The 19,116-nt window shown below is 43.1% G+C and overlaps 1 protein-coding gene across 1 annotated transcript in view; it reads right to left on the bottom strand.

Moving 5' to 3' along the window:
• The window catches only part of LOC306859230 (atrial natriuretic peptide-converting enzyme-like), a 55,654-nt gene that overhangs the window by 9,281 nt on the left and 27,257 nt on the right, over positions 1-19,116 (bottom strand). The window contains exons 8-20 of the mRNA XM_079400149.1: positions 13,491-13,598; positions 12,368-12,478; positions 11,610-11,732; positions 11,390-11,497; positions 10,948-11,179; positions 10,720-10,865; positions 7,775-7,882; positions 7,573-7,686; positions 7,374-7,484; positions 6,166-6,283; positions 5,635-5,763; positions 4,656-4,705; positions 4,388-4,562 (exon numbers count right to left, since the gene is read on the bottom strand). Coding sequence (XP_079256275.1) covers positions 4,388-4,562; positions 4,656-4,705; positions 5,635-5,763; positions 6,166-6,283; positions 7,374-7,484; positions 7,573-7,686; positions 7,775-7,882; positions 10,720-10,865; positions 10,948-11,179; positions 11,390-11,497; positions 11,610-11,732; positions 12,368-12,478; positions 13,491-13,598 — 1,633 coding nt within the window. The remainder of the gene's footprint in view (positions 1-4,387; positions 4,563-4,655; positions 4,706-5,634; positions 5,764-6,165; positions 6,284-7,373; positions 7,485-7,572; positions 7,687-7,774; positions 7,883-10,719; positions 10,866-10,947; positions 11,180-11,389; positions 11,498-11,609; positions 11,733-12,367; positions 12,479-13,490; positions 13,599-19,116) is intronic.

Here is a 19,116-nt window from a genome sequence, read left to right as displayed (position 1 = left end):
TCATGAAACATGCAGATGGTTGCTCTGAGCACAACAAATATCAGATGAAGCGGGCTTCAAACTATGGAGTCAAGCTATTTTTACCTTTAATATTTGTTATGTCCACCTTTTGCAGCAATTACAGCAGCACATCTCTATGGCATAGAGTCAATATATTTCCTGAGAACTTCAACACTAATGTTATCCCATGCCTTCTGCAACTCAAGCTAATGGGTTTCTTTTGAATGTATAATAGATCTGTCCAGTTTATTTTCCAATTCGCCCCAAATTTGCTCGATGGGATGGAGGTCTGGACTTTGAGGGTGCCAGACGGCCAGTCCATCATATTCAATGTTCCAGCAGATTCCCTCCATCGCAGGTAGTTCTGGCAATAGTTTGTTTTACGGGTATTGCAATGGCCAATTTAACAAAAACAACTGAAACTCCTTACGTTTTGTTATGTTGCTGCCTTATGTTAAAGGGGTCATACGATGCTTTTTTAAAGATCATTATTTTGTGTATTTGGTGTAACAATGTTGACATGCTTTAATGTTCAAAAAACACATTATTTTTCAAATACTGTACATGATTGTAGTTCCTCTATGCCCCGCCTCTCTCAAACACTTTGTTTTCTACAAAGTCCCTCCTTCCAACAAGCGCAGTCTGCTTTGATGGGCCAACTGACACCAGTGCATTGTGATTGGCCGAATACCACAAGCCGTGTCAGAAATGTAACGCCCCTTTCCATAATCGCGAGCTTCATCTTTCAAAATTAAGGTAAAGATAGTTAATAATGTCTTTAGTTTTACCATCAGTTCAAGCCCGAGAGGGGAACAGTCGCGCGACTACGGTGGCCGAGAGAGCTCAACGCGCTGCAACTTCAGAAAACACATGCAAATAGAAAAAAACACCAGCAAATCAAGAAAACATCTTCATCATTTTGACAGCACATGTGCTGCAAATGCTCACAACACATGCAAATTAAGAAATGCTGCAAATGCTCACAACACATGCAAATTAAGAAACGCTGCAAATCCTCACAACCCCAAAAACCTTCAAAAAGCCTCTCATTAAAAAACACAACTTGACCCCAAAGATCTAGTTAATTACAGACCGATCTGAAATCTCCCTTTTCTGTCAAAGATACTAGAAAAGGTAGTATCCTCACGGTTATATTCCTTCTTGGAGAAAAATGGTATCTGTGAGGAATTCCAGTCAGGATTTAGACCGTATCATAGTACTGAGACTGCCCTCATTAGAGTTACAAATGACCTGCTTCTATCCTCTGATCGTGGTTGTATCTCTTTATTAGTGCTACTGGATCTTAGCGCAGCGTTCGACACTATCGACCACAACATTCTTTTGAATAGACTAGAACACTTTGTTGGCATTAGTGGAAGTGCCTTAGCATGGTTCAAATCGTACTTATCTGACCGCCATCAATTCATAGCAGTGAATCAAGATCACAAGGTATCATATCGATCACAAGTGCAGTGCGGAGTACCTCAAAGCTCAGTACTAGGGCCGTTACTTTTCACGCTTTACATGTTACCCTTGGGAGATATTATCAGGAGACATGGTGTTAGCTTTCACTGTTATGCTGATGATATTCAGCTCTATATTTCTTCGTGGCCCAGTGAAACACATCAAATTGAGAAACTAACGGAATGCATAGTCGATATAAAAACTGGATGATGAGTATCTTCTTACTGCTAAGTTCAGAAAAAACAGAGGTGTTAATTATCGGACCTAAAAACCCCACATGTAATAACCTAGAACACTATCTAACACTTGACGGCTGCTCTATCGATTCTTCTTCATCAGTTAGGAACCTAGGTGTGCTGTTTGATAGCAATCTTTCATTTGAAAGCCATGTTTCTAGCATCTGTTAAACTTCGTTTTTCCATCTCAAAAACGTATCTAAATTGCGACCTATGCTCTCAACGTCAAATGCAGAAATGCTAATTCATGCGTTTATGACCTCAAGGTTAGACTATTGTAATACTTTATTGGGTGGTTGTTCTGCATGCTTGATCAACAAACTACAGCTGGTCCAAAATGCAGCAGCTAGAGTTCTTACTAGAACCAGGAAGTATGACCATTTAAGCCCGGTTCTGTCAACACTGCACTGGCTCCTTATCAAACATCGTATAGATTTTAAAATCTTGTTAACTACTTATAAAGCCCTGAATGGCTTAGCTCCTCAGTACCTGAGCGAGCTCTTATCACATTATAGTCCTCCACGTCTGCTGCGTTCTCAAAACTCTGGCCGTTTGATAATACCTTGAATCTCAAAATCGACTGCGGGCGGCAGATCCTTTTCCTATTTAGCACCCATACTCTGGAACAATCTACCTAACGCTGTTCGGGAGGCAGACACACTCTGTCAGTTTAAATCTAGATTAAAGACACATTTCTTTAACCTGGCTTACACATAACACACTAATACACTTCAAATTATTATTCAAATCCATTAAAGGATTGTTAGGCTGCATTAATTAGATCAACCGGAACCGGGAACACTCCCCATAACACACAATGTACTCGTTAAATCATAAGAAGAATGGCATCTACGCTAATATTTGTCTGTTTCTTTCTTATTCTGTTTCTCAGTCCATGTCAGGATCAGATTGTGGATCGGCGCCGGGAGATGATGCCTCCCTGATCGTTGGCGGTGGCAGAGACACCTGGATGAGCCCCGGGGACATATCCCCAGTGAAGACCTCGACATAAATACAATAAAAAGAAAAAGAAAAGAAAATAACTAAAAATATAACAAAATACCTAACTACATAATACTATTATTGTTAGAAATTTCAACAATATAAAATAGAAATAAATACATTTATACATTTAAAATTTTTATTAAAACAATAAGTAAAAAATAAATAAACAATTATCTCCTGACCAGAGGAAAACTGGCCCCCCCGACTGAGCCTGGTTTCTCCCAAGGTTTTTTTTTTTCTCCATTCTGTTACAGAGGGAGTTTTGGTTCCTTGCCGCTGTCGCCTCTGGCTTGCTCAGTTGGGGACACATCATTTCTAGTGATTATCCTCAATTTGATTTCACAGATACTATTTAAACTAAACTGAGCTAGACAATGACATCTCTGAATTCAATAATGAAATGCCTTAACTGAAAATATAGTGTTTAATCTTATTTTTATACATTACTGACACTCTATCCTCAAATTTGATACTGTTAAGTGCTTTGACACAATCTGTATTGTTAAAAAAAAAGAAAAAAAAAAAAAAGTGAAGTGACATACGGCCAAGTATGGTGACCCATACTCGGAATTCGTGCTCTGCATTTAACCCATCCATAGTGAACACACACAGCAGTGAACACACACACACCGTGAACACACACCCGGTGCAGTGGGCAGCCATTTATGCTGCGGCGCCCGGGGAGCAGTTAGGGGTTCGGTGCCTTGCTCAAGGGCACCTCAGTCGTGGTATTGAGGGTGGAGAGAGCGCTGGACATTAACTCCCCCACCTACAATCCCTGCCGGCCCGAGACTCGAACCCACAACCTTTGGATTACGAGTCCGACTCTCTAACTATTAGGCCACAACTTCCCCCTAAAAAGCGCTATATAAATAAAGCTGACTTAACTTGACACACACGCACGCACATACATACACACACACACACACATACATGACGTGCAAAACTCCGCATTTGAACAGTCAATAGCAAATACTTAAACTAATAACAAAACATACAGTAGCTGAATCAAATGCACCAGATTGTCATAACAAAGTCAGAATTCACAGGTTACCTTCACTCAAAGTCTAGTAACACATACAAGCAATATAAATGCTCCTGAGCTAAATTTCAATGGGATAAGTGTACGAATACTTGTGCAATGGAATCATTTAAGTTTTTTTATTTTTAATAAATTTGCAAAGATGTTAAAAACCTGTTTTTTGCTTTGCCATTATGATGTATGGAGTGTAGAAATGTATGTGGAAAAAAAGTAATTTAAAGAAGTTTAACATAAGGCAGCAACATAACAAAATGTGAAAAAATTAAGTATGAGTTTGAATACTTTCGCAAGACACTGTAAATATGCCAAGTATTCGAATAATTTTGGCCACCACTATTGCTATTCCATATTGCACAACTTTCAGCTGTAAAGCAGCTCTACAGAAGACAATAGAATCATTATTCAGATCAATTCAGTTCATGCTGTGTGTGCGCGTGTATGTGAGTGCGTGTTAGTGTGTGAGTGTGCGTGCGTGCGTGTGTGTGAGTGTGTGTGTGTTAGTGTGTGTGTGTGTGTGTTAGTGTGTGTGTGTTAGTGTGTGTGTGTTAGTGTGTGTCTGAGAGAGTGAGTGAGTGAGTGAGTGAGTGAGTGAGTGAGTGTGTGTGTGTGTGTGAGCGCGCTCGCGTGCGTGTTCTCTCACCCCTCAAAGCAGTGCGCTACAGTTAGTGCCCACTTGTTCCCGATGAGCACACAGCCACAGATGTGTCCGCTGGGTTCACTCTGTAGGGAGCACTGCCACGGCCATCGGCCCGGGCGACTCGTGCGGCCTCCCAGAATCCTCTTCACCATTCGGGCAGCGGGCCGACGGCCACATTCTGAAACATGGAGGACAAACAGAGAGAATGAAGGACTAAACAGTGTCTTAATTGGCCAGCAGAAGTGTGTGTGTGTGTGCTGCTCATACACACCATCTCTTGTGCACTTCAGTGAGATCTTCTTGTAAGATGGGCAGCTCTGCCTGCAGACAGGAAAGGATGTTGATTTGTGTCGTATGATTAAATACACACTACTTCCATGTATTGACTAACAGCTCTCCTGTCTGCATGTAACATTTGTGTTAGTAGTGTTGAACGTTCTTCCCCTGCGTCCTTTTCTTCATGTAATCCAGAGAAGCAGAGCAGCTGAAGGTTCATTTGAGCGGCGCCGTCTACTGTACAGACCTTAATTTACATTTGCTTGAAAAGTCCATTTAAAGGCCTTTTACTAGGGATGTCCCCATCAGGTTTTTTGTGCACCCAATCCGAGTCATTGAATATCAGGTATCTGCCTATACTGAGTCCCAAACCGATAATTGTATTTTCCTAGTGCTTCCTAGTACAATTCAAGTACATTAAAGTTATTAAAATCAACCCAGTGTGTACAGAGTTGTGCAGAGACTTTCTCAGTGGCAGGGGTCTCGCGCGTCAAACATGCACATTTGAGCATCTTCTTTTCCTTCTAATGGTGGTGAACTGTTGTAAGTGCATACCGCCACCTATTGCACAACACCGGCATGACAGCTGACGAATCACTGGTGGATCGGGCTTAGGACAGCCAATAACGATCTTAAAAAAATCTTAATCGGCTCGGAACATCCCTACCTTTTACATTTGCCAAAAATAGATATTTTTAATTTTAAAACAAAAAAAGCAAGCAAGTAATGCAATTAGTTAATTTTTTAGGCAGTAATACAATATTGTAATGTATTACTTTTAAAAGTAATTTTCCACAACACAAGCAAAGGGCTATAATACAACCCTCAACATGTTTAGACTTTGATGACCCTAAAAGAAGTGTTTGGTCAGATGTAGATAAATGTATGTGAACATTTCATTTAATAATTTTGTTCCCAAACGCACAGCTAGGTCTCACACACACACACACACACACACACACACACACACTCACCCTCGCTTTTCCAGCAGGCCCTGTAGAGGAAACATGTTCTGTGTATTCCTGTCTGGGTCAACATGCAGCCAGCGCCTCCGTTCCGCAGCAGACGACACATCCAGCACCGTGTCTGCAGAGAGAGGAGAACTACACACACACACGACTCTCTGTCATTTAAACAACTGACTGGTAAATATTGTTTGTACAGGAGAGACTGTCAGGCAGAATTTCCCTTGTAACTCACTGAAAATCACAGCAGCAGTAACAGCACCATTAACATACTTAGACAGAGAAAGATCTTGTAATATATCTAACACTTGTAATACATTAGATCAGGGCTCTTGTGTCCTGCAGTGTTTTTCTGAAGAGTGTGCATGTGAAACTATGTATGCACATGTCGTACTATGTATGTATATGTATGTGACAAATAAAAATTTGAATTTGAAACTAAAGTATCAGAAAACCGCTTACTGATGCGCTGGATGTTAAGAATACAGTGCAAACGTGGCAGTGCAAACTGGCTGCTGTGTGTGTGTGTACTGACCTTACCCTAAACCCATCTGTGTGCACGCGATGCTGCTGAGGTTTGAGCTCCATCCATCTGCACACACCCGATATTCCATCCTGGCCTTATGCACCACCACAAAACCCTCGTCAGACAGAGACACTACACACAAACACAACACACTCGCTTACTAATGGTCACCATCTTCACCAGCATTGTTTTTCCAACAATCCTAATACACAGCTGCTGTAAGTTGTACTGTAAGTTTCACTTTACTTACTTTACTTTTAGTCATTTAGCAGACGCTTTTATCCAAAGCGACTTACAAATAAGAAAAAGTAACTAAAACTAAAAGTTAACACTCTGTAAATATTCTATACACACCCATTTAAGAAAATACAGAAATTAAATAAAACTGACAAATGCATACAACAACAGTTTCAGAACTCAAAACTTTCTCATTAGCCTAAAAACAGCTTATATTGAAGGCAGTCTGACAAAACTGCCATTGATATATGATATAATAGTGAGGATAAACCCTGCCTTGCAGAAAAAGATCAACGCCTAACTCTACATTACTGCCTGTTTAGCCCCGCCCACCAATTCTATTTCACTGCCTGTGTAACCCCGTCCACTGATTCTACATCCCTGCCTGTTTAGCCCTGCCCATTGATTCTACATCCCTGCCTGTTTAGCCCCGTTCACCGATTCTACAACCCTACCTGTTTAGCCTCACCCACGGATTCTATTTCACTCTCTGTTTAGCCCCATCCACCGATTCTACAGCACTGCCTGTTTAGCCCTGCCCACCGATTTGCACATGTAGTGTTAACACAGGTCTATGCAGAAACCAAATGATAAAGATGCTCTGAAGACAACAAGATGCTGTGCAGTGCCAAGCTGTGGAAAAACAGTCTTTGCGTCACCTTCCTTCAGAAGCTCCCAGGTGAAAAAAAATTACACTTCTATAATGTACTTAAAGTGCCCTATTTTCACACACTAATTTTGTACTTAATATACTAAAAATGATACTTCTTAAGATAAACTTTAGATCATCTGTGTTCTCAACTGTGCTATTTTGGGACACCATAAATATAAACTAAAATGTGCTTTTAACATACTCTCTTTGTATTTAAAAAATTTATTTAGTCACCACTTGTAGTACACTTGAGTGCACTAGTGTATGAAAGATGGTTCAAGTGTACTACAAGTGGTAACTAAATACATTTTTTAAAGATCTGGAGTCTCTTACCGCAGTTCCACTCATCTGAGCTGTCAGAGCAGTGTCGCCTGCCGTCACACCACAGCGAGCGGTGAACACACTGATGATTGTTACACTCCATCTCATGACTGCTACACACAGCTGAAAACACAAACACACACACACACATGAACGCGTACACACACCAGCACCCCTAAATTCCGCGTGTGTGTGTGTGTCGTTCACTCACAGCAGTTCTTCTCGTCCTCCTGCTGGCTGCAGTCAGGAAAGCCGTCACAGATCATGTTGTGATGGATGCAGGTTTTGTCTCCGGTACATTCCCACAAGCCCCGCTCCATACACCCTAGAGACAGACGCACACAGGAAACACTGGGTATGTTTGTGAGCGGGATAATGCCACCCATCACATCACGTGAGTGTGTTTTACTCACCGCATGTTTCCTCGTCGCTGTCATCATCACAGTCCGTGTGTCCATCACAGCGTTTGGATGAGAGGACGCACCTTCCCGAGCGACACTTAAAGTGACTGGGTGAGCACTCTGAAACACACACACACACACACACACACACACGATCACCTAACCCTCATGGGAAACTGGGGAAGCTTTTATGTCTTGTTTTCAGGATCATCAAATCATTGAAAAGTATTGATCTGAACAATGATTGTCTCTTGTTGAGCTGCTTTACAGCCGAGTTAGTTTCATAATTGATGCATTGTATGCACTGTTATTTTCCTGTTTTTACTGTGGAGCTGTTTTAGAATACTCTGTAGTGTATAAAGTGCTACAGAAACAGATGTGTTGACTCGATAACATGCATTTGTCTTGCACTATATAGAATAAAGTATTGGGTCACGCTTGGGTTTCAATAGGTGCTTTCGCACCGCATAGTTCTAGAAACTTAGGTCTAGTAACTAGCCAGCAGGGTCGTTCCTAGAGAATAAATTTCTCCTTTGGGCCATTATCCTGGTTGCTTTTGCACCAGCAGCAAGAACTCTGAACCGGCTGACTGCAACGTCTTTATTTGCGGGATTTACAAACATCAACAACCAGTGAATGGAAGACGCCATGTTTTGATCTGTTTTTGTTGCGTGTCCTGGGTTTTGTGATAATGGAGATGTTATGTAAACGCATAGTTTACGTGATTGAAATAGCAAGAAAATCTGACTAAATGGTGGAGCTTCATGAATGGGTTTCAATGTCCGAGCAGCACATCACCAGTACAATGTTGAGAGTGGGATGAGTGTGTAAAGCACACAGATACTGGACTCTGGAGCAGCGGAAACCTGTTCTGTGCAGCGACCAATCTTCAGCATACCAAGACATTTTGGACAATGCTGTGCTTCCAGCATCAGTGCCTGTCTCTCTCCTTCCATTCATAGCGAAAACCCTCGAGGGAGTTGTTTTCAACCAGGTATCATTGTTTCTTTCACAGAACAACCATCTGGACGCTAACCAGTCAGGTTTCAAAGCGGCCATTCAACTGAGACGGCGCTACTCTCAGTCACTGAAGCCTTACGGATTGCAAAAGCTGATTCTAAATCATCAGTTCTTATTTTGCTGGATCTATCTGCCGCTTTTGACACTGTCAATCATCAGATCCTCCTGTCCACCCTTTCATCATTGGGATTCCACTTCGCTGGTTTGAATCCCATCTCCCTGGTCTTTCAGGGTGTCCTGGGGAGGGGAGTTATCCAAAGAACATCAATTGGTCACTGGGGTTCCTCAGGGATCAGTTCTTAGACTGCTCCTCTTCTCTACATACACTACATCACTGGGTCCCATCATACAGGCACATGGATTCTCCTACCATTGCTACGCTGATGACACATAGCTCTATCTCTCTTTTCAACCAGATGATCCAACGGTAGCTGCACAGATCTCAGGCTGCCTGGTGGACATCTCGGCATGGAGGAAAGATCATCACCTCCAGCTCAACCTGGCAAAGACTGAGCTTCTTGTCTTCCCTGCCACTCCGACTCTACAGCATGACTTCACCATCCAGTTAGATTCATCAACAATTACCCCATCAAGTTCGGTCAGAAATCTAGGTGTAATCTTTGATGACCAGCTGACTTTCAAAGACCATATTGCAAAGACTGCTCGATCTTGCAGGTTTGCATTGCACAACATCAGAAAGATCAGGCCCTTTCTGACAGAGCATGCTGCACAACTTCTTGTCCAGGCCCTTGGACTTCCATCATGCACAATCAAACCTCTACAAATGATTCAGAATGCAGTGGCACGACTGGTTATGTCACACCCCTCTTTATCTCCCTGCACTGGCTACCGGTTGCAGCTCGCATCAAGTTCAAGATATTGCTTGCATATAGAACAGCCACAGGCTCTGCACCCGCCTACTTTCACTCACTATTACGAATCTGCATTCCCTCCAGAAGTCTGAGATCCACTAGTGAGCGACGCCTCGTGGTACCATCACAGAGAGGCACAAAATCACTTTCTAGAACTTTTTCTGAAAACTCATCTCTTTCGTCACTATCTGACTTCATCCTAAAAAAAAAAAGGATGAAGATGATTAAATTCTTTAATCTTTCCCTGTCTAGCTTGTACTTATTTGAACAATGCCTGAAACTTGGTATTACGAGCACTTCCAGTGTCTTTTTGCCTCTTTAAGAAGAATCGCTTGATGTATTCACCAATTGTAAGTCGGTTTGTATAAAAGTGTCTGCTAAATGAATGAATGTAAATATACATGTATAAATGGGCAAACATTCCCACAGAAACAATCCATGTGGAAAGCCTTCGCAGAAAAGTGAAAGCTGTTAGCTGTTAATGAGGACTAACTCCATATTAATGTCTATGTATTTAGAATGAGATGTCTTTAATGTCCCTGCTGGTGTCAAGATCAGGAGTCCCAATACTTTTGTGCATATAGTGCATCTGTGGATCTTCTATCAGCCAATAGAACTGCAAAGTTAAAAACAAATCAGGGGGAAGTCGTGGCCTAATGGTTAGAGAGTCGGACTTGTAATCCGAAGGTTGCGGGTTCGAGTCTCCGGCCGGCAGGAATTGTAGGTGGGGGGAGTGAATGTCCAGCGCTCTCTCCACCCTCAATACCACGACTGAGGTGCCCTTGAGCAAGGCACCGAACCCCCAACTGCTCCCCGGGCGCTGCAGCATAAAATGGCTGCCCACTGCTCCGGGTGTATGTTCACGGTGTGTGTGTGTTCACTGCTGTGTGTGTGCACGTTGGATGGGTTAAATGCAGAGCACGAATTCCGAGTATGGGTCACCATACTTGGCTGAATGTCACTTCACTTCAAATGACATTTTGGTTTTGTGCCTCCAGCGCCACCAACAGTTCAGATATAAGATAGCTTGTTCAAATGTAAATATTAGCTTGACTGCACACTGACCGTTCACATTCGGGTCAGGAAGCAAACAGGAACTATTTGCTTGACCTTCCTCTGGAAACTGAGCGCAGTCTGTATCCTCAGGCCACTGCAATCCCACAATTTTCAGCGCTAATTCACATCGTTCCTTAGAATTCCTGCACAAAGACCTGATACACACACGCAGAGTCGTCAATGTCTATTATATAACATTATGAAGGCCCATACACACACAGACAGACACAGACTGACCTGCAGGGAGGCACTCTCTGCTGCGATACAGGGTCGCACATGGGCACAAGCACCGTACACGCAAAGAACATGAGATATTTGTAGCAGTTTGTCTGAACGAGCACAGGAAAGAGCGAGGACTCCCAGCTCATGGACGTCTCCTTCTGAGAGTGATGACCCAGATAGTTGGGGAAGCGGGTGGAGTTATAGGGCAGATTCATGCAAATCTCCAGAGAGATGGGCTCACAGCCACCTGACACACACACACACATATCTGTGTCAAACATTAATGTGTCTTTCATGTGTGTATTTACGAGACATTAAAATCATAAAATCGTGTCACTTAAACACAAGTGCTTTGCTGTTTCATTGAACTAATTGTCACTAAATCTAAAGCAAAAGATGGGAAACTCTGCAGCGCTCTGTGTTTGGCCAGAGGTCAGGGGTCAGTTGTTTGACTCACTGCAGTTGTTGCCAGTGTTGCGCAGGTCACATGACGTGTTTCCATGACAGCCAGAGGAGCAGGAGGTTGAAGTACAGCTGGACTGACCAGGAGGACACAAACCCTGAGCTGAGAGACAGAGAGAGAGCCTTAAACAACAACTGACCGATAAGAGGAGTGTGTGTGTAAGTATGTGTGTGTGTGTGTGTGTGTGTGTGTGTGTGTGTGTGTTTGTACTCACTCTGGTGTTGTGTGCAGTTCTCTTCATCACTGCCATCTTTACAGTCATCTTCACCATCACAGTGGAAGGAACTTGGAATACACTGCTTGTTCCTGCACTCCACTAAACCCTGGGACTTACACGCTACACACACACACACAAACATTAATGTCCTGCAGGGTTACGAACGCACTCCAGTGAGTGTGTGTGTGTCTGTGTGCATGTGTAAGCTTATAAATCATACAGAACTAAGTTTTTTGAAAATCTAAAATTGCAGAAAGTTTCCTGTAAGTGTTAGGTGTAGGGTTGGTGTAGAGCGACAGAAAATAGTTTTTACAGTATAAAAAACATTACGCCTATGGAGAGTCCCCATAAGACATGGAAACACAAACGTGTCTGTGTGTGTGTGCGTGAGCATGTGTGTGTGACACTGTGTGTGTGTGTGTGTGTGCGCGTTGAGGACATGAATTTGAGGACATAAATTTGTATAATGACATGGGTATGACAGGTATTACAAGGAGAAGGTGATTTATGCATACATTTATGCATTACCCCATGTCCCCACTTTTCAAAACGCTTATAAATCATACAGAGTGAGGTTTTTTGGGGGAAAGTAGAAATGAACAGTCTCCTGTGAGGGCTAAGTTTAGGTATAGGGTTGGTGTAGGGCAATAGACACATACAGTTTGTACAGTATAAAAACCATTACGTCTATGGGATGTCCCCACTTTTCACAAAAACAAACGTGTGTGTGTGTGTGTGTGTGTGCAGCAGCTCACAGCAGTTCAGCTCGTCACTTTTGTCCAGGCAGTCGTGATCTCCGTCACAGAGCCAGTCTCGAGGAATACAGCGTCCTTCTCCACAGCAATGCTCTTCAGCCGGGTCACACACTACAGCACCACAAAGGCCACATTATTTCTGAATTATGTCTCAAATTAAATAAAACACAAGCAGAAATTCATTATACTTTATTGTTGAGCAGAACTTTCTAGCCTGACGGTAAGTTCAGACCCAGTTGATCAGAGCAGCACAAAGACTTGGCTCTCTTTCTTCAACAAGCAGCACAGTGTTGGGGAGAGTTACTTTTAAAAGTAATGCATTACAATATTGGTTTACTCCATAAAAAAGTAAATAATTACGTTACTTAGTTACTTTTTATGGAAAGTACAGGTTTGCATTACTTTTTAAATCTGGGCACGGCTTTGCTTGTTTGTTTTTAATATAAAAAAAGTTATTTTACAAAAGTAAAAGCAATTTCACACCAAAAGTGAAATGAATCCGCATCAGGCTGAAGGAAATGTAAATTCACGTCTGTACAGTAGAGGACGCAGCTCAAACTAATCACATGAAGAATATGACGCAGGAGAAGAAAGGTCAACACTATTCAGCAATAACAAAAATAAAACACAAATGTGTGATTTTTGCTTAGTATGGTTGAATTGGATCATCGAAGGTCAGCAGCAAAGACATTGGTTAATAAAATGGTATTAAATATATGATATTTGTCTTATTTAACATTTAATTATTGCAGGATTGTATAATATTCTGAGTTTGCATTTGACTGTTTTTATTGTTTTTGTGCAGGTGAGATGAGTAAATAAATGTTGATATCTAGTGTTGAACTACAGTAAGATCATGTTCACACACAACGCTCTGCACTTACTCCTGATTTCTCTCAACATGGCAATACAAGAGCTGTCAGTCAATACATGAGAAACAAAGTAACAGGTGTTACTTATTTGAAAAGGTAACTTTTATATTTCCTTCTCATTTACTAGTTATTTAAAATAAGTAATGCGATTACTTGTAATGCGTTACCCCCCAAATGTTAACTTTGACCGCCCTAGATAATTTGATTTCAATTGTGAATCCAAGCAAAGTATTTCAGACGTAAGAACTCACCACAGTTTTGCTCATCGCTCAGATCGCCGCAGTCATCGTAGCCGTCACACAGCAGATCAGAACTGATGCAGCGACCGGTGGCACACAGATACTGAGCCTCCGCACAAGCTGGACACACCACAGAAGAACAGGACCACAATGAATGAGTGAGAAGAGAACGTCTGATTCTTCAGTGTGTGGATGCCAGCTGCTTTACTGTGTGTGAGCACAGGTGACTCTCAGTACTCAAACTGAAGCATCTTCGTTTCCTCACTCCTCCATCCGTGACCAGATATATTCATCAAACTCAGTCATCCCGAAGGACGTCTCAATTCTGTAATTGCATCATGAGGAGGCGAGGAACGAGGAAGCTTTCAGACGAGCTGTGAGCGAGGATGCACAGTTTTTCTGGTCAAAAAAACTGATAACGTATAATGCATACTTCTGTTTCATCGGTCATGATAATTAATGCGTTTTTTCCTTTGCAGTTTAAATAAACCATACATTTTAATTTATTCTGCAAAAAATTATTTTCTTCCTTAGTATTTTTGTCGTCTAGTTTTCTAGTATAAATATCTACAAATTCTTGAATTAAGATGCACTTATTGACAAGTAAAATTACTTAAGATATTGTGTCTTGTTTTCTGAAATTATCCAAATTTGTTAGTTTTTGCTTAAAACAAGTATAAATATCTGGCAAAGGGGCAAGAAAAATAATCTTGTTTAGCCTTTGAATTAACATTATTTTTCTTACCCAACTGACAGATATTTTTCAATTCAATTCAAGTTTCTTTGCATAGAGCTTTTCATGATACCAATCTTTGCAAAGCAGCTTTACAGAAAATATTAAGTTTCACAAGGGGGTGAAGTGACAGGCCAGCTGTCCCAGTTTGAAGAACATCGGCAGCAGACCCTTGTACTTCAGTGTCATCAGGTGAAGGCTGCACTGAGGAAAATCAATGTCACCAAGGCCGTGGAGCCAGACCGGGTGTCAAATCAAATCAAATCAAATCAAATCAAATCAAATCACTTTTATTGTCACATCACCACAGCACGTGTGCCTTCGTGAGTGAAATTCTTGAGAGCGTGCTCCAGACACTGCAGAAACAATTTACATATAGACAATTTACATATAAACAATTTACATATAGACATTACCATACATACGTACAGACTTATACAGATGACAATGTGTAATATACACATACATATACTCAGTACACATAGTGTACTATTAGACAGACATACAGTTACCGATACACATTATACACAGTATGTAGTACACATTCTACGTTATATACACACAGTAATATGCGAAGATGCAGCAGATTATATATAAACCGGATGTGCAAATGTCATGGATGTGCATTGGATGGTATCCAGTGCTGGCAAAAAGATTGTTGTATTAGTGCAGTAGTGTACTGGTAGTCCAGTTTGAACTGTATTGGAATTAAAGTGCAGTGCGTGGTATATTGTAAAGTGGGAGTGTGCTGTAGGGTGTATTAGTTTTTACTGTTCATTAGCCTGATAGCCTGAGGAAAAAAGCTATCCCTCAGTCGGCTAGTGCGGGATCGGATGCTGCGGAGACGTCTTCCTGAGGGCAGCAGAGAGAGCAGTCTGTGGGACGGGTGGCTGGAGTCACTGATGATCCTCCGGGCTTTCTTTATACACCGCCTGGTGTAGATGTCCTGGAGGGAGGGAAGCTCACCTCCAACAATGTGACGGGCAGTTCGCACGACCCTTTGCAGAGCTTTGCGGTTGCCAGCAGTGCTGTTTCCAAACCAGGCGGTGATGCAGCCGGTCAGGATGCTCTCCACAGTGCAGGTGTAGAATGATCTGAGGATGCTGGGGCTCATTCCAAACTTCCTCAGCCGTCTCAGGAAGAAGAGGCGTTGGTGTGTCTTCTTCAGCACTGCATCTGTGTGAGCGGACCATGTGAGATCCTCAGTGATGTGAACACCGAGGAATTTGAAGCTGTTTACTCGCTCCACAGGTGTCATGTCGATGGTGATGGGTGTGTGTTCTCTGCTCTGTCTCCTGAAATCCACCACCAGCTCCTTGGTCTTGTCGATGTTGAGTGAGAGGTGGTTCTCTTGACACCATTTAGTCAGGGTTCTCACCTCCTCTCTGTAGGCCGTCTCATCGTTGTCAGTGATCAGGCTTATCACCGTTGTGTCGTCAGCAAATTTGACGATGACGTTGGAGCTGTGTGTTGCTGTACAGTCGTGTGTGTACAGGGAGTACAGGAGTGGGCTGAGGACGCAGCCCTGAGGAGCACCAGTGTTGAGGGTCAGCGGGGATGAAGTGTTGAGGGATTTCAATGTCTGACCTGACACGGGGATGAAGTGTCAGGTCAGACATTGAAATTATGTGCAGACCAACTTGCAGGAGTGTTTCAGGACATATTCAACCTTTCAACCTTTTGTTTGCCTTAAATCCTCCATTATTGTACCTGTGCCAAAAACGTCATCTGTTACCTGCCTCAACGACTATCGCCCAGTGGCTTTGACCCCTGTCATTATTAAATGTTTCGAGAGGCTTATTCTGCAAGCACATTAAGAACATTGTATCTCCGGAATTAGACAGCTACCAGTTTGCTTACAGGGAAAATCGAAGACGCAGTCATCATAGCACTCCACACAGCCCTTTCCCATCTGGAGATGTCAAATACATATGTCAGGATGCTATTAGTTGATTTTAGCTCCGCTTTTAATACGATAATCCCCCACAAACTGGTACGGAAACTCTACAAATTGGGCCTGTCCAACTCATTGTGCTTATGGATCAGAGACTTTCTAACCAACACGCCACAAGTAGTAAGAATAGGGGACCACACATCATCTGCCCTCGTTCTGAACACAGGACCTCCGTGCTCAGTCCAGCACTCTTTACTCTCTTCACATACGACTGCACCTCTATCCATGCCTCCAACACTATTGTGAAATTCGCAGACGATACCACCGTAGTGGGTCTCATATCGATCAATGATGAGACTTTCTACAGGGAGGAAATTCATCATCTGGACCTGTGGTGTTCAGCAAACAATCTGGTTTTGAACACCAAGAAGACCAAAGAGGTTATTGTGGACTTCAGGAGGTCCGAAAGGACAGCACATGCACCACTGCTCATACAGGGGGTAGAAGTAGAGCGTGTGGAAAACATCAAGTTCCTGGGTATCCACATTTCAGTGGACCTCACTTGGGCCCTGAACACCTCCTACCTGGTGAAGAAGGCTCAACAAAGACTTTTCTTCCTCAGGAAGTTGAAGCAGGCTGGACTCTCCTCTCGGTTGCTGATAAATTTCTATAGGAGTGCCATAGAAAGCATCCTATGCTACTGTGTAACTGTGTGGTATGCCAGCTGCACAGCTCAGGACAGGAAGGACTTGGCCCAGGTGGTTAAGACTGCACAGAGGATTGTTCGGGATCCACTTCCAGATCTGGACTTTGTTTATGCAGATAATCAAGGCCTTTCGCAGAGCAAGCGCCAATCTAAACGGTATCTAACATGCTGTCTTTCTGTGCAAAAGCTGATGTAAGTTTGGCATGACAGTGTCGTGCCCTCTGTCAGCGCAGACCGCCAAGCTGCCCTGTCTTCCACAATATGATGCCATCGGTCAGGGTTGAACTTAAAGACATTCATGCCCCGCTTGACGACATCCTTAAAGCGGAGCTTGGGTCGGCCACGAGGGCGGTGTCCAACAGCTAACTCCCCATGGAAGATGGAGTTTACATTTACATTTAGTCATTTGGCAGACGCTTTTATCCAAAGCGACTTACAATTGGGGAATACAAAAAGTCATTCATCTTGAAGAGGCAATCAGACAGAGGAAGTGCTCGTAACACCAAGTCTCAGTCATTGTTCAAATAAGTACAAGCTAGTAAGGGAGGGAGAGAAAGATAGAGGGAAAGAGTGAGTTTTTTTTTTTTTTTTTGAGTTTAGGATGAAGTCAAGTACTGCCGAAAGAGATGAGTTTTCAGTTGTTGCTTGAAGATTGACAGGGATCCGGCATTCCGGATAGGGGTGGGAAGATTATTCCACCAGCCAGGAATGGTGAACGAGAATGTTCTGGAGAGTGATTTTGAGCCTGAGTGATTCTGTGATGGTACCACAAGGCGTCGCTCACTAGCAGATCTCAGACTTCTGGAGGGGATGTAGGTTCGTAATAGTGAGTGGAAGTAGGAGGGTGCTGAGCCTGTGGTAGTTCTGTATGCAAGCATCAGTGTCTTGAACTTGATGCGAGCTGCCACTGGTAGCAAGTGCAAGGAGAAGAAGAGAGGTGTAACATGCGCTCTTTTGGGCTCGTTGAAGATCAGTCGTACAGCTGCATTCTGAATCATTTGTAGAGGTTTGATTGTGTTTGATGGCAGACCAGCCAGAAGAGCATTGCAGTAGTCCAGTCTAGAAACGACAAGGGCCTGGACAAGAAGTTGTGCAGCATGCTTTGCCTGATCTTTCTGATGTTGTGTAGTGCAAACCTGCAGGATCGAGCAGTCTTTGCAATGTGCTCTTTGAAGGTCAGCTGGTCATCAAAGATTACACCAAGATTTCTGACCGAAGTTGATGGGGTAATCATTGATGAGCCTAACTGAATCGTGAAGTCATGCTGTAGAGTCGGAGTGGCAGGGAAGACAAGAAGTTCCGTCTTTGCCAGGTTGAGCTGTAGGTGATGTTCTTTCATCCATGCCGAGATGTCCGCCAGGCAGCCTGAGATCCGTACAGCTACCATTGGGTCATCTGGTTGAAAAGAGAGAAAGAGCTGTGTGTCATCGGCATAGCAGTGATAGGAGAAGCCATGTGCATGTATGATGGGACCCAGCGATGTAGTGTATGTGGAGAAGAGGAGGGGTTCAAGAACCGATCCCTGAGGAACTCCAGTGACCAGTTGATGTGGTTTAGATACCTCCCCTCCCCAGGCCACCCTGAAAGATCTACCGGTGAGATAGGATTCAAACCAGCGAAGTGGAATCCCAGTGATGCCCAGTGATGAGAGGGTAGACAGGAGAATCTGATGATTGACAGTGTCAAAAGCAGCAGAAAGATCCAGCAGAACGAGGACTGATGATTTGGAATCGGCCTTTGCAATTCACAGGGCTTCAGTGACTGAGAGTAGCGCAGTCTCTGTTGAATGGCCACTCCTGAAACCTGACTGTTTAGCATCCAGTTTGTTGTACTGTGAAAGAAACCGTGAGAGATGGTTGTTTAAAAAAGTGTTTAATGTAGGTTTTTTGATCAGTGGGGTTACCCGAGCCTGCTTGAATGCTGTGGGGAAGATGCCTGTGAGGAGAGATGTGTTGATAATGTGTGCGAGTGCCGGTAAGAGTGTGGGAGAGATTGTTTGGAGAAGGTGTGAGGGGATTGGGTCGAGAAGACATGTTGTAGGATGGCTGGAGAGGAGAAGTTTGGATACTTCTGCCTCAGTGAGGGGACAGAAGGAGAAGATGGGAGTTAGAGCAGTGGATGTGGTTGATTGGAGGCCCTGTGGAGTTGAGAACTGGTTACTGATTGTTCTAGTTTTGTCTGGTTATCAAAGTGGTGGGAGGTGGAGGAGGGGGACAGAGGAGAGAATTAAATGTTCTGAAGAGATTACGCATGTCTGGAGCGCTGTTGATCTTGTTGTGGAAATGTGAGGATTTGGCAGTGTGGA

This window comes from Barbus barbus (genome assembly GCF_936440315.1).
Source record: "Barbus barbus genome assembly, chromosome: 40".
NCBI lineage: Eukaryota > Metazoa > Chordata > Actinopteri > Cypriniformes > Cyprinidae > Barbus > Barbus barbus.
This window is presented reverse-complemented; position numbering and strand designations above follow the sequence as displayed.